Source organism: Theropithecus gelada, chromosome 11, assembly GCF_003255815.1.
Source record: "Theropithecus gelada isolate Dixy chromosome 11, Tgel_1.0, whole genome shotgun sequence".
In the NCBI taxonomy this organism is placed as follows: domain Eukaryota; kingdom Metazoa; phylum Chordata; class Mammalia; order Primates; family Cercopithecidae; genus Theropithecus; species Theropithecus gelada.
The window spans coordinates 20,806,113-20,819,828 of NC_037679.1; the positions used below are offsets into that span (position 1 = coordinate 20,806,113).

Below are 13,716 nucleotides of genomic sequence, written 5' to 3' on the forward strand. Positions count from 1 at the left end.
AGAGTTAGTTGGGCATAGACATTTTTTAAGACTTCTCAAGTAATTGAAATTGCAACCAGGATTGAGAGTCATGTTTCACATTTTCGTCAGTCATATAGTCCAAACTCAGACTCTCAACAGCTCTCTCCTAGATTATTTTAATCCTTTCTAATTTCTTTGCATGCCCACAACCTCTCTTCTTTGAGATTTTCAAACACATTTTTGCTAAAATCTGTAAAACACAGCTTTACGGAACATGCATTGCCCTGCCATGTTCACATAACTTCTAGAATAAAATTTAATTGCTTTGCATAACAAATAAGCTCATCCAGGAAAATGCTTAAGGTATAGTGCAGACTATTTAGCAACTTGCAATATATTGGAGAAAAACAAATACAAAAAATCAAAATAAATACAAAATTCTCATAAATCTTCTATATACCCACTTTCCCATTGGTTAGCATAGTGCCATAAAAACAGAGGGCATGGAGAAAATATCTTTTGAAATAATTTGAAAGACCATTTTTAAGACTAAGCTTCAGTTAACCCCAAAATTCAATCTAGATAAACATGCTTGTGCCTAGTAGGAATTCAATAATTGTCAGTTAATTGTCATATAATTGTACTACTTTTCCCAAACTCACACAGTGCATATCAAAGCAATGAGAAAGAAATCTGCAAGAAATCTAAATATATTTACTTCAATGTTTTCTTCCCAAAGCATTATATATACAAAACAAGGACAGAAAGGAAGGGAGGGAGTGAGGGAAGGAGGGAAGGAGGGAAGGAAAGGTAGGAAGGAAAAAAGAAAGACCCTTACTTTGATAGAAATAGTAACCTTCTACCATGAGAGCTCTATTTGGGTAGCAGGGACAGAAGATACTCAGTATATGCCTCTCCCAACTTTTCACTTTCTCTAAGCATTGTGTCTGGTATCATCCTAATTCTGCCCATCACATTAGTGAGTCAAAGTGAGAAAGGGCTGGATAATGAACAAATCAATTTGATTTCTTTGTTTCTTTGCATATATTGCCCTTTCATATGGATGCATTATCTATGAATTGAGAAAATGATAAAAACTTTGAAAAGATCAAGTCTCAATCACTCTATTAATTACTATGCTATTAGCAATTATTATCGAAAGTCACAGTTGAATAATATAGCATTGGTTGTAAATAGTGCAAGTATTGTTGAGGGAAATAAGAACAAAATTAAAATTTCTCTTTATTTTAATCATAGATGCAAATTCTCAGATATCCTCCTACCCATTAATAACAATAGCATATTTGAAATCACTTATAGTACACGCTGATGTTAAAACTGGAAGTTTCTATTGTGTTAAGGCAGAGTATATAAAAGAGTATATAAAAAATAAAGTAAAATAAAGCTATAGGATATTATTCCGAAAATAGAGGACTTCAAAAGAATTACCACAAATCAGTCACTCATTGGACCATACTCTCACACTGTAATCTCATCCATGTTCCAGGATATTACAACGGATGGATACCAAGATAAGGATCACACACACACACACACACACACACACACACACACACACACTCTCATGTGACAACTGGTGAGATCTGAATTAGGTCTGTATTGAGTTAATAGTATTAATCAATGTCAATTTCCTGGTTTTGACGATGTTATATGATTTTGTCAAATGTTTGTCACTGGGTAAGAAGGGGAAAGTTTTCAAAGAAACCCTCTGTGCTCTTTCTTGTAGCTTCCTGTGGGTCTTAAACTACTTAAAAATAAAAAGTTTAAAAAGTTTTTTAAAGGTTAAATTATAGTCATATTTGTGATTTTAATATCTTAATACATATTTTGAAAGATAACTAGGTCATTATCTTTAACAATTTTCATAAAATACATTTTACATATTGCTAGCAAATTATGCCAGTTGTACTCACAGTCAAAATGGGCAAGTAGCACAAGTGTTAAGCATATCTATTTCAATTGTATCCTAGCAAAGAAGCATTCGTATATTGGAACCTTGTGTAAATGGCAAGATTTGCCATGGATCTTTATTTAAAAAAAAGATTGAAGAACTTATGTCATCTTCCCCAGGAATTCAGAGTTTTCCCTGGATAATAACTGAAATGCTTTTAAAATAAAACACAGAAAACAGATCTATAAATGTAATTTATGAAAGACAGTTCATTTTATATCCCAATTTTATTCACCTTTTCTGAATAGTCACAACATTAATCTACTGGGGATAATCTAGTTAGTATATTTGAAATTCCACGTATTTTTTTCTATTATATGCATGTATTACACTTGTATATAATACAGAGTTTCCAGTGTTGATTTAAAGAACATAGTTTAAAAATGAGAAGCATGATCTATAATCTCAAATCTCAAACAAACCTAGGACAAATTCATAATTTCCAAAAAGTATAGCTTTTCACTTGGTTACAAAGAAATTAATGATATTCTAATTGATGCAGAAATTCCAGGACAACCGTTTTTTTATATATATAATTTTATATAGTCTTGAGCCATTGTGAAAATCCACTCAAAGCCATCTAATTCATTTTATGCATGATTAAAATGGAGGCAGAAAGTAATTTCATTCCATGAACTTATGAGACAGTGGATTTTAGTTCAGTGGGAGACGTATACTTTTCAGATTTTATTTTTAACCAATTTTACATTTTTAGTTGCTCTTCCTAGGAAAGTGTCTGAGTAGTGTATTGGTCTTTGAATATTTTCACAAACTAATAGACCAAAGTTCCCCAGGATATATGGGCCTCCATCTTGGAAACCAACGTATGTCTAACTGACCATACCAGTGAGTTTTTAGAATACAAGATATTTCCATACCTTCTTCCATACCACCTTCCATGATGGAAATTCTAAAAGGACAATTTATGAAGCATCTTCTGAGTAGTCTAAAATGAGTAAAACACAGAAATCCCTCTCTTTGCACTCCTTCAAACTATAGGTTTACACAATATTGTTATAGAATGGCTACACAATTTTCTTTCTTCTCTCCCTTCATATCACAAATGAAATAAAACAAATGTAGTATAAAATTGTACATTCTATAACTTAGGGGAAAAAAAGTACATACATGTTTAAGGCCTTTAAATATTTATGACTTTCCTGTAGAACCAAAACCATAAATGTTAAAATGGCTACAAAAATGTCACAAAATATTGGCCTAACAAATTGTTTGAATAGGAAAACTGTAAGCAAATATTTATAAATTTGAGACTGAGGAAAAGGAACAATTTCTTCTATCAACAGATTGAACAAATATATAAGCATTCAAACAGTCATTGGGATCAAGCAAAAGAAAGTCTTTTAAAATGAGATAGGACAGTTTTTTAAAAAAATACTAGAAGAAATCTAAGTGAATAATGTTCAAGCTAAGAAATCAGAAACTCACATGCATCCCTGTCAATTTTGTTGGAACTGAAGGCTACCCAGTAACTTGACTGCTCACTGCTGATTTCTGTGAAGGGAATAAGCAAACATAAAAAATTAAAGAAAAGTTCACTTAAAAAAAAAAAAAACAACAGAAAGGGAGAGTGCTCTAGAGGTACAAAGTATTATATAATGAAAATGGTAATCCAGTTCTAAGTACTACATATTTGACAAAGAGCTTCAGGAGGGTGTTGTTAGCCTTAGGGAAATATGTCAGCTTGTCTATACATTCTTATATGATTGATTTATTCAGATAACTATTACTTGCCAATGTTATTACCAATGGATATATATTTCCATTCCTTTAACAAAAGCAACTTTAAGATGTTAAAACATGTAGGCTTTCCGAGCTCCAAGGTTAGGATATAAATAAAATTGTCTCAGTCTACACCATGCCAGAGGAAAAGTTCTCAAAGGAAATGTCATTAAAGCCATGTGTAGTCCCACTAGCAAATGAACACATCCAGGACAGAAGGACAGTGCACTTGGGATACAGCTTGCAGAAACAAGAAAAGTAGTCACATCTGGAGCCAATAACTCAAAAGGTGACTGTCTCTGACATCACCCTGAAAAAAACAACTCTTCACCAGCTCCGCAGACAGCGACTTCAAATTCTTTTAACAATTTACAAGTGGAACACAGTTCAAATCTGCTGAAATCTTCATGACATAGAAGTTCATGTCTGACTTTTAAAAGTCTTGATTTCAAGAAGAGGCCATGAAATCCCTTGGAAATAGACTCTTGAGCGCCTCTTTCAAGTGGTATAAAAATCTTCAAGATCACCCCAGGAGTTAAGTTTCTATGCGTATGTTCAATGTCATCAGCCTTGAGGATCACTTGATTTCTCCTGGGTTAATGGGTTACCTACAAAGGAAGAAGAAAATACAGTCAACATTTCATAACATAACAGTAATCTTAAAACTAAACACAATTAAAAATTAATTGGTAACTCAAAATGCTGGTGTTTGCTATTCAAATACATTGCTTAATTTTAAAGGACTACCAGATGCAGGTATTTCCACCATATAAAAATATACTTTTTTTCTCATTATCATCTCACAATATTTTTAGAGTCACTTGCACAATTATCCAAATGAATACAACTGTGGCTAGAATTATCCCAACTGGTGATAACAATATCCCTCTTAGACCCAGAGAGTGATTCTGGAATCCTTGTTTTGTTGCATAGGCTTGGTGGCCATAGCCTAAATATCATAAACACATCATACTAGGCCTCAGTGAAGAAAGACCTCTGTTCCCAGCAAAATAGCCACACCGTATTCTCAAAAAGCCCTTGGGGATTGGCTCCATAAAGTTCATTTTTGAAATAGTTTAAAAATTGAGGGCTTATTTGAGTCAATTATATTTTGAAAAAAAAATCTGTTCATGGGGGACAAAAATATGTGGGGAGAGAAACAATAAGGAATAGAAAAATGTTGTACCAAATGTTAAAGGTGCCCCAAATTTTTCATAAAATTGATAAGAACATACTATTAATGCTATTTTAAGTATCACTCAGAAACATTCATACTAACTTCACACCTACCAAAGTCCAAAGACCATTTGTATACAGGAGAAAAGAATAAACAGATAGAATAACTGATACATATATACATACATATCTATATATGCATAGATACAGAGGAAAACACACAGAGAGAGGGAGAAGGAGAGAGGGAGAGGAGCGAGGGAGAAGGAGGGGAGAGGAAAAAAGATTTCGAGAGAGAGGGAAGATCTCGAATCAAGAGATTTCTGCTGTGTCAATAAATTTCTAATTCCACTCTCATATCAGGCAGGGTATTTAGAGAGTTACCTAACAGGTCTTTTCTAGGAATGGCTAAAACGAAAAGCGATTTTAAAAAATTATTGTTGAAACTTTGATTTTATTCTATTAAGTGACATTGTTACTTGTCCTTTGAAAAACATTACAAAAGTCTTTGGTTTCATTGTTTTCTGATCAATTATAAAAAAAATGAATACATTAAACAAAATAATAAGCTAGTTCTAGACTTTGCTATGGCTAGTCTCAAATTACATTACCAAAGGGAGATGCCACAGAAGGCAAAAATGTGTTTTCATGTATGGAGGCAGTCATCTTATTTCTGTCTCAGTGGTCTGCTAGCACTGCCGAGGAAGGAGTTCTTTGCCTATGTATCTGAAGTATCTTACTACCCAACCATGGAAGAAGTTGAACGGAGGATGGAGGGTTGGAAACACATGAAGAGCCCACTGAATCTCTGAGACTCTGGGAGCGGGAGATATCTTAGGCGTAGCAGTGATCTCATTATCAATTATCAATCTGCCTGCCATTCAGGAGTCATCATATACAATTTCTGTGAAGGACTTCCAAATTGAGTATGAACGTGGACCATATTTTCAAAACTAATGCTGCAAAGACAAGAAATGAGAGAGGAAGATATATGTGTGTGTGTAAAAGACGGAGAGAGGAAATTGAGAGAGAATAAATGGTTTAGCCTCTGCTGCGGCTCCGTGTAGCCAAATGGAGAAACATGGCGGAAATGAACTGGATGAACATGGTGCCATGACTCCATGATAGCAAGACACATGTCCTCTTGATCCACTTCAAGCTCAGGTTCTAAGTAATCTATTAGTGAGTGTAATAGATGCATTCCTATATCTTCATTTCAAGCTAAATAAATATTTGACTCTACTGGTTTATATAAAGTAGAGAAATGTTCCTCTCAACTATTTATATATTAAAACTTTACTCATATAATTTTGAAAATAAATATCTAAATTAAAAGTATAGTACAAAAGGCTTATGAAACTAAAACAAATCTTTCTCCATTTTTGTAGAGAAAAAAATATATATATACACACATATAAACATATAAACCCATATAAATAAGGAGGTTACCCATATCCTCAAAAACATCATAAACATACATTCTTATGATGATATCTTTCTATCAGCTAACATAATTGCTAGAGAAACAAAATTTAAACATGACTAAAAGAAGTAATTGTCTAAATACACATGGATTACAGCATAATTAAAGCAACCTATTCTCACACCTAACTTTTACACAATATTCCTGGATTACTAATTTTAAAAATATCCTAGCATATATTATGAGATGAATAATATTATATAAATCATTTCTAATATTAGATGAAAGTGTACAATCTAATACTTGATTTTTTTGTAATTATTTGATTTTGATAAGAGGACATATGGTGGTTCGGCATCAAGAGCTCTGTATTTAGGCCAGAATGGCAGTACTGCCATGAATATGAAGTATTATAATGTTATCTAACACCTAGTTTTGTCAACACTGAACAACTATAAAAATAAAAGGTCTGGATTTTTGTAGGGATTTTTTTTTTTTTTTGCTTTTGAACGTATAAATCTTTAACAAAAGAGCCACTGAAAGTAGAATGAAAGAATCACACTGTTAAATAAAGTTTAGCCTAAAGCTTCCTCCTTACATATTTTAAGTTTGACCTAAAGCTATCTCTGTACATCATAAACTGTAACCTAAATAGAGGTATAAACACACTGTAGCCTACTCTTATGCCAATCACCAAGTTTTGGCCAATCAAAGGTAGCCAAACTGTTCAAACTGTGTTCAAATAAGGCAGATGCTGAGCTGTAACCAATCTGGCTGTTTCTATACCTCACTTCTGTTTTCTGTATGTTACTTTCCTTTTTCTGTCTATGAATCTTCTACTACGTGTCTGTGCCGGAGTCTCTGAGCCTACTCTTGGGAGACTGCCTGATTCACAAATTGTTCTTTGCTCAATTTAATTCGGCTAAAGTTTTTCTTTAAACAACACTAACAGACATTCATGCAAGTTTAGAGAACTACATTGAAGGAATTAAAGCCTAACTAATGACTCATCCTTTTCAACACAAAATAAAGATGAACATGCATAAATATCTACCAGCACCCTCCCTGACAATCTCAAGGTTTCCACTAAACAAGATGGGAAAACCGTAGGTTTAAAAATATATAGGAAAATGATTCTAAATATAGGTACATTATCACCAAGTAAAAATGCTTACTATGCAAGGTCCAAATACTATTTGCAAATAAAATTGTTACCTAAAATTAAACAAAAATATCAACCTTTTATAATTTGTATGCTTATTTTAAATAAATCTGAGTGACCCGAGTTTAAATTCTGGCATGCTAGTGGGGGAAACATATTTTAAATGTCATTTTACCTTTTATAGACTCTAAACTGGAACATCTTGATATGCAAGATTTGCTTAAGCAATATTTATACAATCCAACATTTTATAAAGTAAAAGTAATCGTTAATATACCAAATTAAGCATTGCTATATTTTTAGAACTTAAATAACATTCTTTCATTCAAATCGTACTTTTTGGAAGAGGCCAAGCACTAAGTTTTACCTTCTAAGGAAGATTTTTGGCAAGTTTTCAGTAACTAAAAGCAGGAGGTTGCAATAAAATCAGTTTTACAGGATGGGAAATAGCATTTGCTACCATGATTGCACACTATCTTCTTGTTCTGAGGGCAATAGATATAAAATACTGCATGAGGGAGAGAAATGGCCCTACGATTGTTATGGTTATGCCTTTAGCTTCATGCGCTATAATCACTATCTCAGTAAATTTGCCTTTCCAAAGGCAATATTTTACACAGCTGTTCTTTTTTACGCAAATCTTATTTGTGTGTGCCGCGTACCAGCCAGTTTCGTAAGTGAAACTACTGGGCTGCTGAACACATATAAAATGCAGAAATTATAATAATAGCTTTTCTGTCACAAGCAGGAAGCTACCCTAGTACCGGTCAACCAGGATGAAGATGCTAATCTGGTAACATTAAGCAAAAAGTAGTAATTATTTAAGATTCAGGGCACCCACTTATCACGGGCCAACAAAACAATTATAGGGCCCTGATTAGATTTCTAAACAACTCATGCTAAAATCATGTCTTTAAGTCTGTTCAACAATTTAAATTGAGAAAATAAAACCTGGTTAATAACGTATATGATTTAAGTGAAATTTGAAATGAGGTGAACTCAATTATTTATAGTTTCCATTTTATTGTTTGAGTATTGTGAAATTTCCTCTGCCAATCTTCAAGTTAAAGTAAATTACAAAGTTGGAAGGAAATTCAAGAATCTATTCTGTCCTTTTACAAAATTCTTAAAATTCTTACAATCATTATATTGAAATCTAAAATTCCTTCTTCCCCCTGTTCAAGTCCTGCTGACTAGGTTATCTGCAGGATATAATATATTATGGTGAGAGGCATAATTACAAATAGCTCAGGCTTTGTTCGGCAGACTGCCCAGGTTCAAATCCTTGCCTTATCACTAACACTATGGGGTTGAATAAATTATTTAAACTCGCTGACCCTTGGCCTCCCTGTGTGTAATATGCTATTGTGATTAAATCAGATAATCCAGACAAAGTGCTTGTCTCAGTAAATGCCTTTTCAATATTAGTAGATGGTAGAAGTAGAAATTTTCAAACAAGATACAAAAGGTGATACATAAGATACCTATTGGAGGGAGGTATTACTTCTTGTTTCTCTAAAATATATTGACTTAATTTTCTGTTGCTTACAGTGAATCATCTTGCAATTATTTCTTTTCTTGATCTTGTTTTGTTAATAATAAAAGTCAGATATTAAAAATGAAGCACTGGCCAGGCGTGGTGGATCAGGCCTGTAATCCCAGTGCTTGCTGTATGTATGTATGTATGTATGTATGTATGTATGTATTTGAGACGGAGTCTCGCTCTGTCGACTAGGCTGGAGTGCCGGGGCGCGATCTCGGCTGACTGCAAGCTCCGCCTCCTGGGTTCATGCCATCCTCCTGCCTCAGCCTCCCAAGTAGCTGGGGACTATAGGCACCCACCACCACGCCCGGTAAATTTTTTTGTATTTTTTTTTAGTAGAGACAGGGTTTCACCGTCTTAACCAGGGTGGTCTCAATCTCCTGACCTCGTGATCCGCACCCGTCGGCCTCCCAAAGTGCTGGGATTACAGACATGAGCCACCGCACCCGGCCAATCCCACTGCTTTAAAAGGCTGAGGCAGTTGGATTGCTTGAGGCCAGGATTTTGAGACCAGGCTGGGTAATATGGCAAGACCCCCAAGACTCTACAAAAAAAAAAAAATAAATAAATTAAAAATTAGCTAGTCATGATAGTGCACACCTCTAGTCCCAGCTACTCAGGAGGCTACAGGGAGGATTGCCCGAGCCCAGGAGGTCATGCCTGTAGTGAGCTATGATCTCGCTGATTCACTTCAGCCTGGATGACACAGTGAGACTGTTTGGGGGGGAGAAAAAAACTGTAAAAATAAAAATTAAGAAAAAAATGAAGCACCACTTTGATGTTCCCTGAAGGTAGGCTGCCTGTTTTCAATGCTCAGTTCTGCTAATGATTTACCAGGTAAAACAGAAATACTATTAGCATCTGCATCATATTTTGTATGAGCTGAGAAGTAAACGAGTTAATAGGTTACATGCTTAGAACAGTTCGAGGAACCTAAAGAGTGCTAAAGAAGTATGAACTATTATTATTCAGATATGTGTAAATTTTTAGGCATCCAAATGTATTAAATTCCCAGGTTTTGCCTCTGATTGTTTCTGCACATATGTTACTAGTCTTCTCTGATAACATAATTCCATTTTTTTCTAACTCTTTGTCTTTCTAATAAACCAGGTGCCATCAGACTTTGCATAAAGGATACATATTTAGAAAGTTGGCACTGCATTTTATCTATGCTTAAAAAATAAATGGGATATTACTATGCCAAAAGAAAATGCAGATTTGCAAATTTCCCTATTCTTTATTGATAGTTCCTCTGATATTATTTTTCTTTGAGTTCTACCCCATATCCCAGATTTTTAAAAATCTCAGTTGTTCCATTTGCCAGTCTACAATGTATTTGTGAAATAACTGTCAAACCTCCACAGCATCAATATAAATCTTATATGATATTAGCTTAATTTAAAAAATCGTCTTCTCCAATATGTTCATTCAAATCTTGTTATGAGGAACTATTAAACAATATTTATATAATAGAACTGAAAATGCATTATGAACAGTAGAAGTGAAAATGCATTATGTACGTTGCAGTCAATTTCATTTTAAAAAGAGTTAAAATTTCACTAAAATATCCATGTTATTACATAAACATTTATTTTTGGACTGATGAGCACTCTTTAGTTAAACAACTGAAAGACAAGGAAATGTGGTAATACTTCTAAGAGGAGGCAGGATTAAATGCAGTGCATGGTCAATCCTTTTAAGATGGCTGCTTAATAACATCACAAATAGGCACAATTTCATGATTTCAAACTAACTTTACAATACATTTAACTTATTAGATAAAGGTAAAAGGGAGAATAGAATACCTTCATCATCCTAAGTGCGGATTTGATGAACTCTTCCTTTCTTGGAATATAATCGCTGCTTCACTGCAAATGTATTTTTTTAATGTAGCTCTCACAAGTACATGAAATAAGCTCTTGCTTCACTTTTTGTGTACTAAATGTGCAATTAAAACATCATTACTCTGCAGTAGCAGGCTTTCTCATTTAAGCTTGAGAAAAGCTGCCATTACATTGGTTGTAACTATATGTGAATGCACTTGTCATATCTTAAAGTATTTCATGCAATGAGGTATTACGAAATGAAAGACACCTATTGGCCTAGGATATTCACGCATGAGCAAGCTGACCAGACAGCTTTCAGGTAAGGTAAGGCACTATAAGACAGTGACATATGAATCGCTTTTATAAATCTACTCATTTATGTGAAAATTAAGCCTATATTTTACTTTCATGATGGAAGTGACCCCTAGAAACGTGAAAACCATTGTATTTTCATACCACAGCTTAGTTTTACCTCCAAAGAACTGCTTTCACTAGATTGGCCTGAACATTTATTTTAACACTTTGAGATATGTTTAATACTTCAGCTAAGATCAACATTTCCACTAAAGGACCTTGAACTATTCTCAGTTATCTATTTTATAAATTCTTGAAAAATTTAACAGCCTTGGGTGAGTGGAAAGTGTAATCTGAAACAACAGCATTTCTGTAGCTAACTGATTATATTTAGGTATAAATCAGTGTGAGTATCAGTGTAGGAAGCAAAAAAAGAAAAGATTTTTCAGACTTGACATATAATCTTTCTAGACTTCTGGAAAGAAATAGAATACCAGATATGCCTGAAGGGGACAGCCTTATTCTGCTAGTCAGGAGACCAAGGTTTTATACCAGCATTACTATATGCTAGTTGTAGAACTTTGGATAAGTCACTTTTAAAAATCTCTGAAACTCGAGTTTTTATCTACCAAGCATATTGGTTGGAGTCAGTGAGGTTCTAACTCACTTCTTGCCTCCAACTATTATGACCTTTCTTAAGAAACACTACTTCTAAATGGAATAAAACTTTGTTCTGATCACCTAAATTCTTCAGTGGTATAATCACTTGGAAGACTTCATTTTCTAAAAGGCCTAATCATTATATTAGAATGCAGAACTAGTGAGCTCCTACCACATACACAACATCTGTCAATGGCTTTCAGTTTCCTATGCTGTGTAAATGAAGATCTTGACTGGAAATGAATCTTTTGAACAGATGGACCTACGCTGTTTCTTGGAACTTTGAAAGCTGTACAGTGTGCCTGCCATGAACTCTTCTACGTGACTCATGGAAGTAGATGACTGTTTGCATTGCCATTTATGCGCATTCATTCACTCAGAAGCAGATCAGCCGTTTCTCTCTGGATGACATTCAACGCTAGCAAAACAAAGCATTTCCTGATTTTTAAGTAGATAATAAATTCCTTTGAAACTTTACAAAACATTTGTTAGGACAAGACTTTGCTTCCCCTTCCCTTGGTACCCCAACACACACACACTGTGTTTGTTTCAGATGCAGAATCAACACACACAAAATTAAGATAATGGTGAAAGTCAACAACATACGGAATAAGGAGAAATCTCTTGAAGACACCCAAAAAATCCTTAAGTCAGAAAAACAATTATTTTAAATGCTTCCAGGAAATCTGAGCAGACTTTTAAAGATATTAATTCTATATGCCAGCATAGTTCATACATTTTTACAGACAGTTGAGATTCTGAACTCAATTCAAAGGTACTTTACCTGCTAAATTTGATATTAAGCTCATTTTTTTAGACTAGCCTCTCATTTGTAAAAGAGTAATTTGAATTGATAGTTTTTATCCACTTTCTGCCAGAAAGCTTTACTTGATAAGTTTCAATCTGGTCAAGAATCATTCTCCTCAAGAATTCCAGTCTTACTACAGAAGCTTTAAAAATTGTACTTTAAAAAATGAGTTTAAGATAGTTGGAGTTAGGGGTGAAGAAGAGCTGAAACTTGGAAGAAATTCCTTTTAGTAGCGTAGAGAGCATTTTCTCTTAACTTCTTTATTGGTTTGTGTTACAAATACAAATGGCTCTTAGGGACAACCTTTCCTTGAGATACTGAAACCACCTTTGCAAAAACTGTATCAGGGAGAAAATTATGGCAGTTGAGGAGATCTAATCTAGCTAAACCCTATCTTGCCTTTAGTATCCAACCTGATCTTAATTATTTCTGGGTTTAAGCCAAGCCAACTTTGGAAGACATTCAGTTTATAGTTTAAGTAATAATAGGCTTTCACCAAAACTCAATCACCTTTGTAAAACTAAGGAAAGATCACCAGGCTAGGAGGATAGAGGAGCCTGAATTCTGCTAAGGCATAGACATAAACAATTGCCAGCCATTGTTCTGGAGGTCACAATGGATACAAATTCTCCAATCTCTCCGTTAGATAACATCACTGTTGTAGAACCTAATGGGGTCTTTTGAGATATCTTTTCAGGGTTTTTGCATGCCTGACACCAATGGACCCACCAACTGCTCCTGTGGCCCCACCCAGAAGCAATTCAGCCTGGAGGAGTACCATTTCCCACACCTGTATGACTGAATCCCCAACCAACAGCAGCAAGCAACCATTCCCTAGCCACTCCCACCCCTTCCCCCAAACTATCTTTGAAAAATCCTAGCCCCTAGATTATCATGGAGTTTGATTTGAGTAATAACTTCATCTCCTGTGTGACGTGGCTGGCCTCTCATCAATTAAATTCTTTATTGCAATGCCATGGGCTCTATGAATTGATTTTGTTTGTGCAACAGGCAGGAAGAACCCTTCGGACGGTTACACACCTGTCTTAATGAAGAATATGTTGCTGTCACTTAGAAGGACTTGACATAACTTGTGGAAAGACAAAAGAAGTATCAGCAGTTTTTGGGAATATGCCAGAAGGAGCACATGGAGA

At 34.6% G+C, this 13,716-nt stretch overlaps 1 protein-coding gene across 1 annotated transcript in view; it reads right to left on the reverse strand.

Annotated features, from left to right (window-relative positions):
* Positions 1 to 2,127: 2,127 nt before the first annotated feature.
* Positions 2,128 to 13,716, reverse strand: part of FAM19A2 (family with sequence similarity 19 member A2, C-C motif chemokine like) — a 523,015-nt gene continuing 511,426 nt past the window's right edge. The window contains exon 5 of the mRNA XM_025402024.1: positions 2,128 to 4,281. Coding sequence (XP_025257809.1) covers positions 4,270 to 4,281 — 12 coding nt within the window. The 3' untranslated portion in view covers positions 2,128 to 4,269. The remainder of the gene's footprint in view (positions 4,282 to 13,716) is intronic.